We start from the raw sequence: 13,280 nt of genomic DNA on the forward strand, positions 1-13,280 counted from the left end.
AACTTGAATTGGCTGTAGCTCCTTTACTTCTTCCCCTGTTTTAAATCATTTCCATTTTATCAGAAGCGCATTTTTCCCCCTCTAAGTAGGACACATTTAAATATCATTTATTGCCTTTCATGTAAGTAAACAGCTTGTGTAAAAGATTTAATATTTAAATATTGGATACTCTTATAAACCTTCTGATCCTTGGTTTCTCTTTTCTCTCAGAGTCTCTTACAATATCAGTAAGAAAGAAATTGATGCTAATATTTGGTGCTAAGTAAAAATGTACATGTACTCCAGTCTGTTTCACAGACAGGAAACATAGATGGTCCTTAAGAGGGTAGTGTCACTTAAAAAGTCTTTTACACCTATATTCATAATAGCAAAAGGATAGAAACAATCTAAGAGCCCGTTGTGGGCACTTAGAATGAGTGTATGTATGAAACAAAATGTGATACACACTTACAATGGAATACTTGTTAAATGCTGTCTAGTCATCCCGACTCATAGCAACCCTTTATAGAGTTTCCGAGAAGTGATTGGTGAGTTTGAATCACTGACCTTATGGTTAGCAGTTCAGTGCTTATCTGATAGTGCTACATCATAACTCCAGTGGAATACTACTCAGCCGTAAACAGAAAAATGAAGCCCATCAGAGACATTGTACTGAATGAAATAAGTCAATCACAAAAGGATAAATGCTGTGTGATCTCAATTCTGTTAGTAGCCCTTTCCTAGGGGCAGGGGCAGGGACTCATTCCTTAGGAAACAGCAAGTTTATGTCTGTGGTGATGGGAAAATTGTATCCTTTAAGGATAACGGTTACATAACTTAACTGGTATCTCTAAGCTTTAAACCAGAAAAAGGGCAAAAAGGCAAATGTGTTATAACCTTATAATAGCAACAGTACTTCCCCCCCTCAAAAAAATATATAAATATATAAAATGGAATTGCTGATACTAGGGTACAACCAAACACCTCATGGGATTAGTTCTCTTTGTTCAAAGGCTTTGGGTCATGGATTTCTGCGGACTGTCCAGCCCACTACTGGTTTTGAGTTTCTGATCTACCCCTTAGTTCTGTGACAAGTGCTTGGCGTCTTAAAATAAAAACTTGTTAAATGTCATCCAAGATATAACAGTTAGTCTCTTTCCCTGGAGGGACAGGAAGGAGACTTAGGAACTGGACTACAGGGCTTGGTGGCACCATGGGCCACTTTTGTCAAAAGACCAAAACTGGATGGCCGGGGTCACTATGAGTCCACGGCACATAACAACTAAGCGTAGATGAGTAGTTTATGAGCTAGCGAGTCTAAGTCAAAAGCAGTGAATTTGCATGGGTAGAGAGTGGAAGGGTGATACAATATGAAGACTGTAACCATTGTCATTGAACTGTACATTCAGAAATGATGAATGGGCTTATGATGTTTCATGATGTTTTTTTAAGCTGTCTCAAAACGTTTAAGGCTACTTAATAGAATGTGGAGTTCTGAAGGGATGAGTGGGGGTTAGGATTTCAGGATTTTATGGGAATTGTTTTCCCCCTGAAAAACAATTCTAAGACCCTTTGAATGAAGAACCTTCTGTGGCCTGGGTTACAGTGATTCCTGACAGTTGCCTAGATTTCAGATCCTTGCTTAAAATTTTAGAAATTAGTGAATTCAGGAAAATGAATTCAGAAAGGAGATAAACAGAATGTTCTTTTTCAGAATTGCTGGGAGAGCCATAACTTTCTTTTAAATTATGTGTTACTTTGCTTCAAGAATGACAGGGTCAGAACAAGATTCTAGAACATTGTTCAACTGTGTAGATTGACTTGCTTTATATGTAAATACAAGGAGCTTTAAAAAAGGTTCATGGAAAAATTGCATTCTCTTTCTGTTTCATTTTTACAAGAAGGTTTTGAAGCTCTCTTGTATGAGTGTAAGGAGCCATGGTGGCACAGTGGGCAGAATGTTGGGCTTAATTACAAGGCGAGCCACTTGTCAGGAGAAAGATGAGCCATCTGCTCCAGTAAAGATTTACGGTCTCAGAAACCCTAGGAAGCACTCCGACTCTAGCAGAATTGACAATAGTGGTTCTGGGTTTTGTGGTCCTAGGCATCTTCAGCAAAATGTGAATAATCAAAGTGTAGGCAAATGAAGTTGGGTATTTGTTTAAAAGCCTAGTGTTTTTATCCTGTGTAGGACAATTGTCTATACTCAGAATGAGAACAAGAGGTTTCGAGTAGAACTGAAGGGTAATTTTTATATAGCCACTTTGTGTGGAGAGTTAGAAATATCATATCCCCCACTCCCAAGACTTACAGTGTTCATCCAATATAGGGTTGCTATGAGTCAAAACTGACTCAAAGGCACTTACCAATCATAGTAGGAAACAAGTAACTGAGAGCATCAATACTTTAGCCAAAGAAATGTTTTCAAATACAGTATAGCTTTATTATCGTGGTGGCTCTAAGAGATAAGCACTAGACTGAGCCACATGGTTGGCAGTATAAGCTCACCAGCCACTCCTGAGGAGAAAGATGTTCTCTGTTCCCACAAAGATTTATAGCCTCACAAACCTTTTACATGGTTGCTATGAGTCGGAAGTGACTCAATGACACTTTGCAACATAGCCTTCTTAATTGTGGATTTTATATTTCCTTCCAACTAGAACTAAGCAGAATTCATCCTTTTTTAGGAGAACTGGAAGTATGATGAAATCATAAACTTTGAATATGGTGATTAAGCTGTGTATAAAATATTCAAGTCTATGTACAAATAGAATCTCATCACATGTGGATTACTAATGTTTAAATTTTTAAGTCTCAAATATATTGTCACAAGTTCTTTGTTAAATGATTAAAATTTTCAAATATGTTGATTATTAGATCTTTTAAACACCTAATATTTTTGTTTTCATGGAAATTTTGTTAAAATTAAAATTCTATTTGAATTAAAAACAAAAACAAAAACGGAGGCAGCCTAAATGCCCATCAGAGAAAATGTAAGTAAAAAAAGTATATGCACCAGAATTTTGGTATATTGACACAATGGAATACTATGCAAAGTTGAAGAATAATGATGAATCTGCACAACATCTCATAACATGGATGAACCTGGAGGACATTATGCTGAGTGCAATTAGTCATTCACAAAAGGACAAAACTGCATGAGATCACTATTGTAACAAGTTAAGAAAAAGTTTTCTTGATAAAAGAAACATTCTATGATGGTTATAAGGTGGGGGAAGGAAAAAATTATTCACAGGCTAGAGGGTTGTTGTGAAGTGGTTTTGAGTTGGTTCCAACCCATAGTGACCCTGTATAGGGTTTCCAAGGAGCAGCTGGTGAGCTTGAACTGCCAACCTTGCAGTTCAAACAGCTTTGCAGTCTGGCGCATTAACCCACAGCGCCACACCAGGAATCTATCACAATAGTAGGCCAGGGTAAACAATATCCACAAAACTGTCAAACACCTTAACATTGTTTCCCTTCCTTTACCCATTCAGACTGTGTCTCGATCCCTCTAACACAGAGCCCTGTTTTCCCAGGCTGTGCATGCATCACACTCTACCTCTATCCCATTTGGCACATGCATACCTCCCTAAGTCTATCCCTATCATTCCTGTTCATCTACTCTCTCCCCCTTTTTGTGCATTGCCCTCCCCTTCCTTTTTATTGTCCTTTACCATCATCACCGGAGCTATCAAGTGTTTAGTCCCTAACCTGTGAGTTACTAACAGTAACAATGTACATTTGCAGAGAACTTAAAAAAAAATGCATTGGGCTTTGGTGGTGCCTGTCTGACCACTAGCAGGTTTTTCTTTGCTGGCAGAGCCCAAATTTGGTGACAACTCCATCTCCTCTCTCCAGTTGTCTAAAGCAGTCATGGGGATCCTATTTCCCTTGCAACTGAGTTTGGAAAAGGCACGTGAGTCAATCCTGTGACAAGTATCTTTTGGGGGGCTTCTAAGTAAGGTTTCCTTGCTGTTTAAAAGAAACATCCAGAAAAAACAGTCTTTCTTCTTCTTCTGGAAATGATTTCTTTTTGGGAGATCCAACAACCAACTTTTGACAATGAGAGAAGCTAGCCAAAGCAAGTCCAATGAGCCAAAGAGGCAGAGGGAACCATGACAATACCCTGGGCCCTTTATGACATCATTGGGTCACAGTATTACCCACCCCTGGAGCTTCCTGTTTTGTGGCCATCTAACCATGTGAGAACTACAGTGTCCCTGTTGTTTTAGCCAACTGAGTTAGGCATGTGTGATTAACAAAGTTGAAAACACCCTAACTCATTCATCAAGCATCCGCTGAACATTTTTGGGGGGAAAAGGCATGGGTGTCCAGCCCTGGGAATTCAAAGAGACATAAGATACATCCAACCCAGAAGGGCCTTATAAGCCAGTAGGAGTCAGGAACCAAAGACAGAAAGGAAAGGTTCCAGCTATAGAACCAAGGCTGGCTGAGTGTACAGACAATCACTAGGTGGGTGTTGAGATGCGAGAAGTGAGAAAATGTAGGGTAGTCAGTCATGCAAGGCTTCTAAGGAGCACTCTAACTGAAAGAGTTTCTATGATTTCAATTTTTCTTAAAACTGTGATTTACATATAGAAATTAAGAAAACCTAATACTTAAAATAAAGTATATCTGAAGTAGGCTATTTAGACCTGTTTGCAGTCCCATTCTAAAGACAAACATAATGGTGACCTTTGAAACAAGTGCAGGAATCCAGGCGATGGAAACCCCCCATTGAACACATTTCACAGCTCAGAAGTTTCATTTCACACCAACTTCTGAGCTGAGATTATAAATGTCAGATGAATACAATGCCTGTGAATAGTTACAGCCACATCACAAATATTAGATAAAAGTGAAGTTTCTCAGCCTTGGCACTATTGACATTTAGAGTCCAAAATCAGCATTAACTGTAGTAAGGCTGACCTATGCATAATGGTCCCTGGGTGGGACACATGGTTTACTCTTAACTGCAAACCTAAGGTTCAAGGTTCAAATCCACACAACAAATACCACAGAAGAAAAGCCTGGTGATCTGCATCCATAAAGATTACAGTCTAGAATACCTTATGGAGCAGTTCTACACTGTAACACATATGGTTACCATGCATCTAAACCAATTCAACAACAGTAGCTTAGGTGTGGTTTGGTTTGGGTCCTGGGCATTGTAGGATGGTCAGCAGCATCCCTGACCTCAACTCATTGGATGCCAATAGCCCTCACTCCTATTAGAACTTCAGTTAGAACAGCCCAAAATAACTGAGGACACTGCAAAATGTCCCCTGGGAGCACAAACACCCCTGGCTGAATGAAGTCCACAGCAAAGAAGCACAGGGTTTCCGTGAAGCATTCGAGGGCTTGTGAGTGAAATGCTATCCCAGTTAACTTTTAACGGCTCAATCAGAGTATTTCAAGTGAGGAGGTGGGAGACAGACAATCTAGACACAGGCTCAGAATCACAATCATGAGCCAAATGGCTGGGACTCAGCACAACAACTCAGTTCAAGAGCAACTTAAAAAGCATTTATCTTCAGGCATTTTCATATTTAAAATAAAATTAAATGAATTGTTAACATGGTCTCTCACACAGAGACTGTTTTGTGAAGGCTCCTGGGTCATTGTGAAGCTTCCAGGTTGAAAAATTCCAGCTGCTTCATTGGGCTCGAGGTTGATAAATTCATCCTAAGCCAAGTAAGGGCCTGGTCTTCCAGAGGTTATCGAAGCTGTGAAGGATCTTAGACTTTTTATCAATCAGCTGAGAGTAGTGATCTTTCATGGTTCTCCTTCTCCAGCCTTGGCTACTAAATTCGCTACCCTGTTATGTACTGTCTGATTTGGTGACCCAGAGCTCAAACACTTGCTTTGTGTTTGGTTCTGGAGGCATTCTCCACTTCGATGTGTTTCTGTAATCTAAGCAAGTTGGTACTCCTTGAAACTGCTGTAACACAAAGCTCCTAAGGATTGATACTGATTCTGGGAGACCCACTTTCCGGCAATTCTCCACACACAAAAAATCCATTACTAGGACAAGACCAGGAATCAAAAAACAAGAAGAGTCTCTTCCGGTTTGGAGGCGGGAGAAATAGAGTCAGGTGGGACAGGCTCCTTGGGAGAGGCGTGGAAAACCAGAGAAGGGGCTTTCATGGAGCAGCTCCAGAGCTCTGGATCTAGTAGAAGGTGCAGGCCATCAGTTTGCTGCACCCACTGGTGGAAAACTCTGACTGTAAAAAACAAAAATACAGAGACTTCTGAATCAATCAAGATGCAGCACTCTCCCTGCGGCCACTCAGCCCGGGCTGACATCAGAGGGCAGGGCCACAGCCGGACTGATACAGTGATAGGCGCTAAAAACCATGCAGTGGCATTTGAAAAAAGAGGTGTGGGGGATTTAACACATTTCTCTCTTCCTCTCCCCTGTTGCACCCTCCCTACCCAGACTGGACACCTTCAGGCGGATGGGAGCACACTCCCAAAGGGTCCAGTGTTGTGCCCCCAGTTTTCCCATGGCACACGAAGGAGGAGCTCCATTGGTCCCATGGGCTGATCCTTTGGCAGCTACTTATGACTTCTGACACTGGGACCCAGCCTTAAATTTGACCTGGGTGGGACCTTCCATTTCTGCCTACCCAGCAAGCAAAAGCAGGTCTGACTATACGGACAAACCGTATGAACACTCTGTAAAATCCCAACATAAAAGGCAAGAGCCAACACCAACTACTACACACAAGGATACAACTATTTTGAGAATTACACTGTGCACACACAGATACCTAACTGAGTTTCAGAGATAAAAATAGTGGACAATCTTTCTTCCATTAATTTCTCAATATTTATCTGCATACCTCTTTGGTGGTAAGTAGAGGAGGGGCCTGAGCAAGTGAACACCCCTATCCACTGCTGGAGGTTTCTACTGTGCACACACACTGACCTGCACAGCAAAGGCTACTGGTTAATCAGCTGCGGTTTTATTTTTGTTTTTGAGTGATGGTTTTTGTCTCTGCTTTTATATTGTTTTGGTTTTGGTCCTTTTGATCTCCCTTTTTCCTGTGGGTGGGAGCTTTCTCTCCCTACATTACCCAAAGAAGAGGCAGCAATCATGGCCATATAGCCAAGCTACAATCATACCCCATATTATCCTGCCATCAAGACAGGAGCCAACACCAGCTACTAGGCATTACACATGAAAAGAGAAACCTATCTCCAGATCACATCCACCATAAAATAAGCCTCCATAAATTTACAAACATCAGTAAGCTTAACAACACAGCAGCATACATTCATTTAATCACTGAAAATGCACCTAACTACTGAAAATGTCATAGAATAAGTATCAAAAAATTTCAGCACATGTCCAAAAACAGAAAAGAGTAACTGAGACAAATGAGCTATAGGCAGTCATAGACTTTCCACAAGAAGAGCAGGTGTTTGATTTGCCTGAGAAGGAATTCAGAATACTGATATGGAGACAAATCCAAATGCTTCATAGAGGAGTGGAGGAAAATAAGGAAGAAGTCAGGAAAGGGCTACAGAACCAATCAAATAAGATAGATATAGCATTGGAAACACTTCAAAGTCTGCACAAAGAGATCCAGATGATTAAAAATAAAATATCAGAAATGGACAATACATTGAAAGGGCAAAGGAGTAGATATAAGAGATGGAAGCCAGAACTAGAGAGCTGAAAGACAAATCTGTCAATACTGCTAAGATAGAAGAGCAAGAAGAAAAATGGATTAAAATATCCAAAGAGAGTCTAAGATTCATGCTGGATAACATAAAAAGGAATAACTTAAGAATTAATGGCATTCCGGAACAGGAAGAACCACAGAAGTCCATAGTTGAAGAGCTACTGGAAGAAAATTTCCCTAACATCTTGAATGATGAGAAGATTAACATTCAAGAAGCTGAACAAACCCCAGGAAGAATAGAACCAAAAGAAAATCACCAAGATGTATAATAATGAAGCTCTCCAAAATCAAAGACAAGGAGAGAATCCTAAAAGTAGCCAGGGAAAAGAGAAGTGTTACTTACAAAGGCAAGGAAATCAGATTAAGCTCTGACTATTCAGCAGAAACCATGCAGGCAAGAAGGCAATTGGGAGACATATCTAAAACACTAAAAGAAAAAAAAAAAAAAAAAAAAAAACTGCCAACCAAGAATTTTATATTCAGAAAAACTGTCAATCAAATGCAATGGTGCAATCAAAACATTCCAGGATAAACAGAAGCTAAGAGATTTTGTCAAAGCCAATCCAGCACTTCAAAACATCCTAAAAGGAGTTCTTTGGACTGAAAACCAACAAAAACAAATAACAACCAAGATTGACAGATGTGGCAACACGACCCAGAACTCAGTCGACACATAGGAGAGTCCAGAACAGAACAAAATTACAACAAAGCATTCAAAAGAGCTAGGAGATCAACCAAAGATCAAAATAATAGCAATGTCAAAGAAGGGGAAAATACAGGAACAGAGATCCAGCTGGTGAGGAGGTCAGGTAAATTGCAGGGTACAATAGACTGTCTTAAATGGAGGAAAAATTTAATAGACTATAGGGTAACCCCAAAGAAAGTTAATACTTCACAACTTACCATGAAAATGAAGATCCAAGCAGAATAATGAAACATTAAAACTAAGAAGAAATTGACAAGAACTAGCACAAAAATATGAACTCAGCACAAGAAGGCATGCAGAACAAAGGAACAAATAGCAACACAAAAAAATTAACATAATGATGGCAATTAATTCACTTGTTGTTATTGTTAGGTGCCATCGAGTTGGTACTGACCCATAGGGACCTTATGCACAGCAGAACAAAACACTGCCCGATCCTGGGCCAACCTCACTACTGTTGCCATGCTTGAGTCCATCAATGCTACCACTTGGCCAAGCCATCTCACTGGGGGTCTTCCATTTTTCTCTGACCCTCCACCTTCCCAAGCATGATATCCTTCTCCAGTGACTGGTCCCTCCTGACAATATGTCCAAAGTATGAGAGACGAAGTTTGGCATCTTGGCCTCCAAGGAACAATCTGGCTGCACTTCCTCCACAACAGATCTATTGGTTCTTTTGGCAGCCCATAGCACTTTCAATATTCTCCTCCAACACCATAACTCAAAAGCATCAATTCTTCTACGGTCTTCCTTATTCACTGTCCAGTTTTTGCGTGCATACGAGGTTATTGAAAATACCATGACTTGGGTTAGGTGCACCTTAGTCCTCAAGCTGACATCTTTGCTCTTCAACACTTTAAAAAGGTCTTGTGCAGCAAATTTGCCTAATGCAATACTTCATTTGATTTCTTGACTGCTGCTTGCATGAGTGTTGATGGTTGATCCAAGAAGAATGAAGTCCTTGACAACTTCAATCTGTTCTCTGTTGATAAGAATGTTGTTTATTGGTCCAGTGGTGAGGATTTTTGTTTTCTTTATATTAAGATGTAATCCATACCAAAGGCTGTGCTCTTTGATCTTCATCAATAAATGTTTTAAGTCCTCTTCACTTTCAGCAAGCAGAGTTATATCATCTGCATATCACAAGATGTTAATGAGCCTTCCTCCAATCCTGATACCACGTTTTTCTTCATATCACTCAGCTTCTCAGATTATTTGCTCAGCATACAGGTTAAATAACCTATCAAAAATTACACTGAATGTCAATGGAATAAATGCACCAGTGAAGAGAGAGTGGTAGAATGGATAAGAAAACAAGACCCTTCAATATGCTGCCTGCAAGAGACACACTTTACACACAGAGACATAAATGAACTAAAAGTTAAAGGATGGAAAAAATATATACCAAGCTAATTACAATAAAAAACAAGCAGGAGTGGCAATACTAATCTCCGATAAAGTAAACTTTAAGACAAAAACCAGCATAAGAGATAAAGAAGGACACTACCTCATGATAAAGGGTAAGTTGAGTAAGATGACATAACCATAATAAATATCTACGCTCCCAATGAAAGAGCACCATGGTATATAAAGCAAACCCTACTAGAATTGAAGAAAGAAATAGATAAATCTACAATTATAGTAGGAGATTTTAATATGCCACTTTAAAAAAGGGATAGAACAACAAGAAAGAAACTTGACAAAGTTACAGAGGAACTAAACAGCACAATCAGCCAACTTGACCTCATAGATGTGTACAAAGCATTCAACCCAACAACAGCACAATACACATTCTTTTCCAGTGCACATGGAACATTCTCCAGAACTGACCCTCTGTTAGGTCACAAAACAAGCCTCCATAAATTTACAAACATCAAAATACTACAAAGCATCTTTCAGACCACAATACTATAAAACTAGAAATAAACAATAAGAAGACCCAGGAAACAACGTTGAATACATGGAAACTGAACAACACCCTATTGAAAAGTGACTGGGTAAAAAAAGAAATTAAATGTGAATTCACAAAGATCCTAGAAACAAATGCGAACAAAAACACAACATACCAAAATCTTTGGGACACAGTGAAAGTGATGCTGAGAGGACAATTCATTGTGATAAATGTGCACATCCAAAAAGAAGAAAGAAACAAAACTAACACATTAACACAGCATCTTCAACAATTAGAAACAGATCCACAGAGGGAACTTACAATTACCAAAAGAAAAGAAATAATAAAGATTAGAGCAGAAATAAATGAGATAGAAAACAGAAAAACTATAGAAAGAATCAACAGGAAAAGAAACTGATTCTTTGAAAGGATTAAAAAAAAATTGGCAAACCTAACAAAAGAAAAGAGGGAGAAGACACAAATAACACACATTAGAAACCACATGACAATGTCACAATGAAACTTAAGGAAATCAAAAGGATAATGACAGAATACTATGAAAAGTTGTATGCCAACAAATTGGAGAACTTAGAAGAGATGGATACATTTTTCGGAAAATACAACCTACCTAAAATTACACAGAGAGATAGAAAACTTTAACAGACCCATAACAAAAGAAGAAATTGATCAGGTCATCAAATAACTCCCAACCAAAAGAAGTCCAAGTACAGATGGCTTCACTGGTGAGGTCTAGCAAACATTCAGGGAAGAGCTGTCACCAATTCTACTCAAATTATTCCAGAATATAGAAGAGGATGGAAAACTCCCTAATACATTAAGCAAGTATAACCCTTATGCCAAAAACAGGGAAGGACACCTCCACAATAAAGAAACTTATATCCCATGGTATATAAAACCACAGGAACTCTAGGAAACAAATTGTGAGCAACTGTGAACAATTTCAATCTATCTATCTTCTCCACCAATGATGCTAAATATAGATCAGGAATCTTTTTTCTGCCATTGCTAAATTGCTCTCATATTATCTCATTTGATTTTTCACAATAAACTCTGAAATAGGTGGAAGAAGTATTATTACCTCCATTCTATAGACAAAGTCAGGGGGATTTGGTGATTCCTAAAATAATCCAGACAGTAAAAGCTGTCCCAGATCTTAAATTCAAGTGTTCTGGCTCAGAATCCCAAGATCTTTCTACCACTTGCCTTTGGAGGCAACAAATAAGACAAAATCTTCTCCTTTTTCAGGAACCAGAGGTCTTTTCAGTCTTACTCTAAGCTCCTGGTAACAAAGCAGAGAAATACCTCTTTTGTAACTTATCCTTTAATACAGTATGCAACCATTTTTGCAGTACTTTGTGTAGGGCTTCTCAGTGTCCTATGCAGAATAAATTAACAATGATACAACTTTTTAATGACACATACAGCATTTCTCAAAAAGCCCTGTACATCTACCCAATGAAAAAGGAATAGGAAAAGAGGCAAAGCATAAAACTGTTCATTCGTGACATTTCCCCTAGAAATTTTTAATTAAACCTAATTAGGAGTTCTGTGCTGGTAGGTTAGGACAGTCATAGTCCCTTTAGTAAAAAGAATAGCTGAGATTATTTGATTTTTTTTTTAATGACATTTTTGAAAATTTACGGGGATCTCCATCTTCTATCATTTAACAACAGGAAGAACAAGCTTCTTTAAAATTTCCCATCAAAACAGGGTTTCAAAGCAACAGTCACTAGAAGGTAAAGCTTCTGTGATTTCGATTTTACTATTATCCATTATGACTCAATCTAGCTGGGTAAGAAATGTCAATTTGAAATTAGCATTTTTATGAAGAGTGGAAAACAAAGATATGAAACATCTAATCCAGTAGCCAAAAAGCAACCAAAATTATTTAAACAGATTAATTAAAATATAATTGCTGAACCTATCTAGTTTCTTTACTTTAATAGTGCCCATCAAAATCTTTGAAAATTTAACTGGTAAGAGACATTAACTTGAAACTTTATAGCAAAGTACAATTATTGAGACATTTTAATCTCAATTTTACTATTTTTTCTTGAATGACAATATATATTTATGGCTGAAACAGACAAGATGGCAGATCAGGTTGAAATGCAGTGAGGAGCTCTGTCAGCAACAACACAGACTACCAGACCAAGCAGGCTCAGGAGATGGTGCCAGAACTCTGAACCATAAATATAAAGGAATATTTAGAAGGTTGAAAGTCTTACAGCTAGGGGAATTTGTAGCAGAGGCAAGAAACCCATAGCTTTCTAATCCAAGGCGATCAGCTGCTCCTAGAGCCTCCATTATGGGCAAGACCAAGCAGGCAAAGGATCACAGCAGCCATGTATGCCTGACAGAACCATGGAGATAAAGGTGTGGACATTCTTTTTTTTAGTATCTGTTTATTGGTCTCTCGTTGTCTGCACACCTCCATTCTGATAACTAGAGCAGGTGCCTGAGCAGATGAACACCCCATCCCCACCGCCAGAGGGTTCAACTACACATGCACACAGATCTCCTTGAAATTTAAGGGCACAGTTTCCACTTAAAACCAAATGGCAGAGCAAAGTGGCCACAGCCGGTCCTGAACTATTTATCAGTAGGAAAAAAGGCCTAAACAGGGATTGTGGAGTGGGACAGGTAGACTGAAAAGGAAATAGGCCAAAAACTAAATCCTGAGTTACATCATAACGACCCACAGTGGCATCTTGAAATTTATCAGGAAGAAGAGTGAAAAGGGAAGCCCAACTCCTGATCACATCTACCTAGAGGCAGTCAGAAAGCATAAAAAATACCAAGATACACATCCATCTAAGTATTAAGTCCAGAGCTAACTCCTGAATATGCCCAAAAAACAGAAACAGATGACCATATCAGCATATGTGCAGAAATGAGATAATATGATTGAGGCAAATGAGCTGGAAGTAGACCTACACTCCATACTGAAAGATGGGAAGGCTTTGGAAATGCATGAGAAGGAATTCAG

The 13,280-nt window shown here is 38.9% G+C and overlaps 1 protein-coding gene across 1 annotated transcript in view; it reads left to right on the forward strand.

The window, feature by feature from the left end:
• The window catches only part of LOC102818190 (E3 ubiquitin-protein ligase Mdm2-like), a 1,542-nt gene extending 1,276 nt beyond the window's left edge, over positions 1-266 (forward strand). Inside the window, exon 3 of the mRNA XM_006872077.1 lies at positions 211-266. Coding sequence (XP_006872139.1) covers positions 211-266 — 56 coding nt within the window. The remainder of the gene's footprint in view (positions 1-210) is intronic.
• The last annotated feature ends 13,014 nt before the right edge of the window (positions 267-13,280 follow it).

The sequence above is a fragment of the Chrysochloris asiatica genome, unplaced genomic scaffold (genome assembly GCF_000296735.1).
Source record: "Chrysochloris asiatica unplaced genomic scaffold, ChrAsi1.0 scaffold00182, whole genome shotgun sequence".
In the NCBI taxonomy this organism is placed as follows: domain Eukaryota; kingdom Metazoa; phylum Chordata; class Mammalia; order Afrosoricida; family Chrysochloridae; genus Chrysochloris; species Chrysochloris asiatica.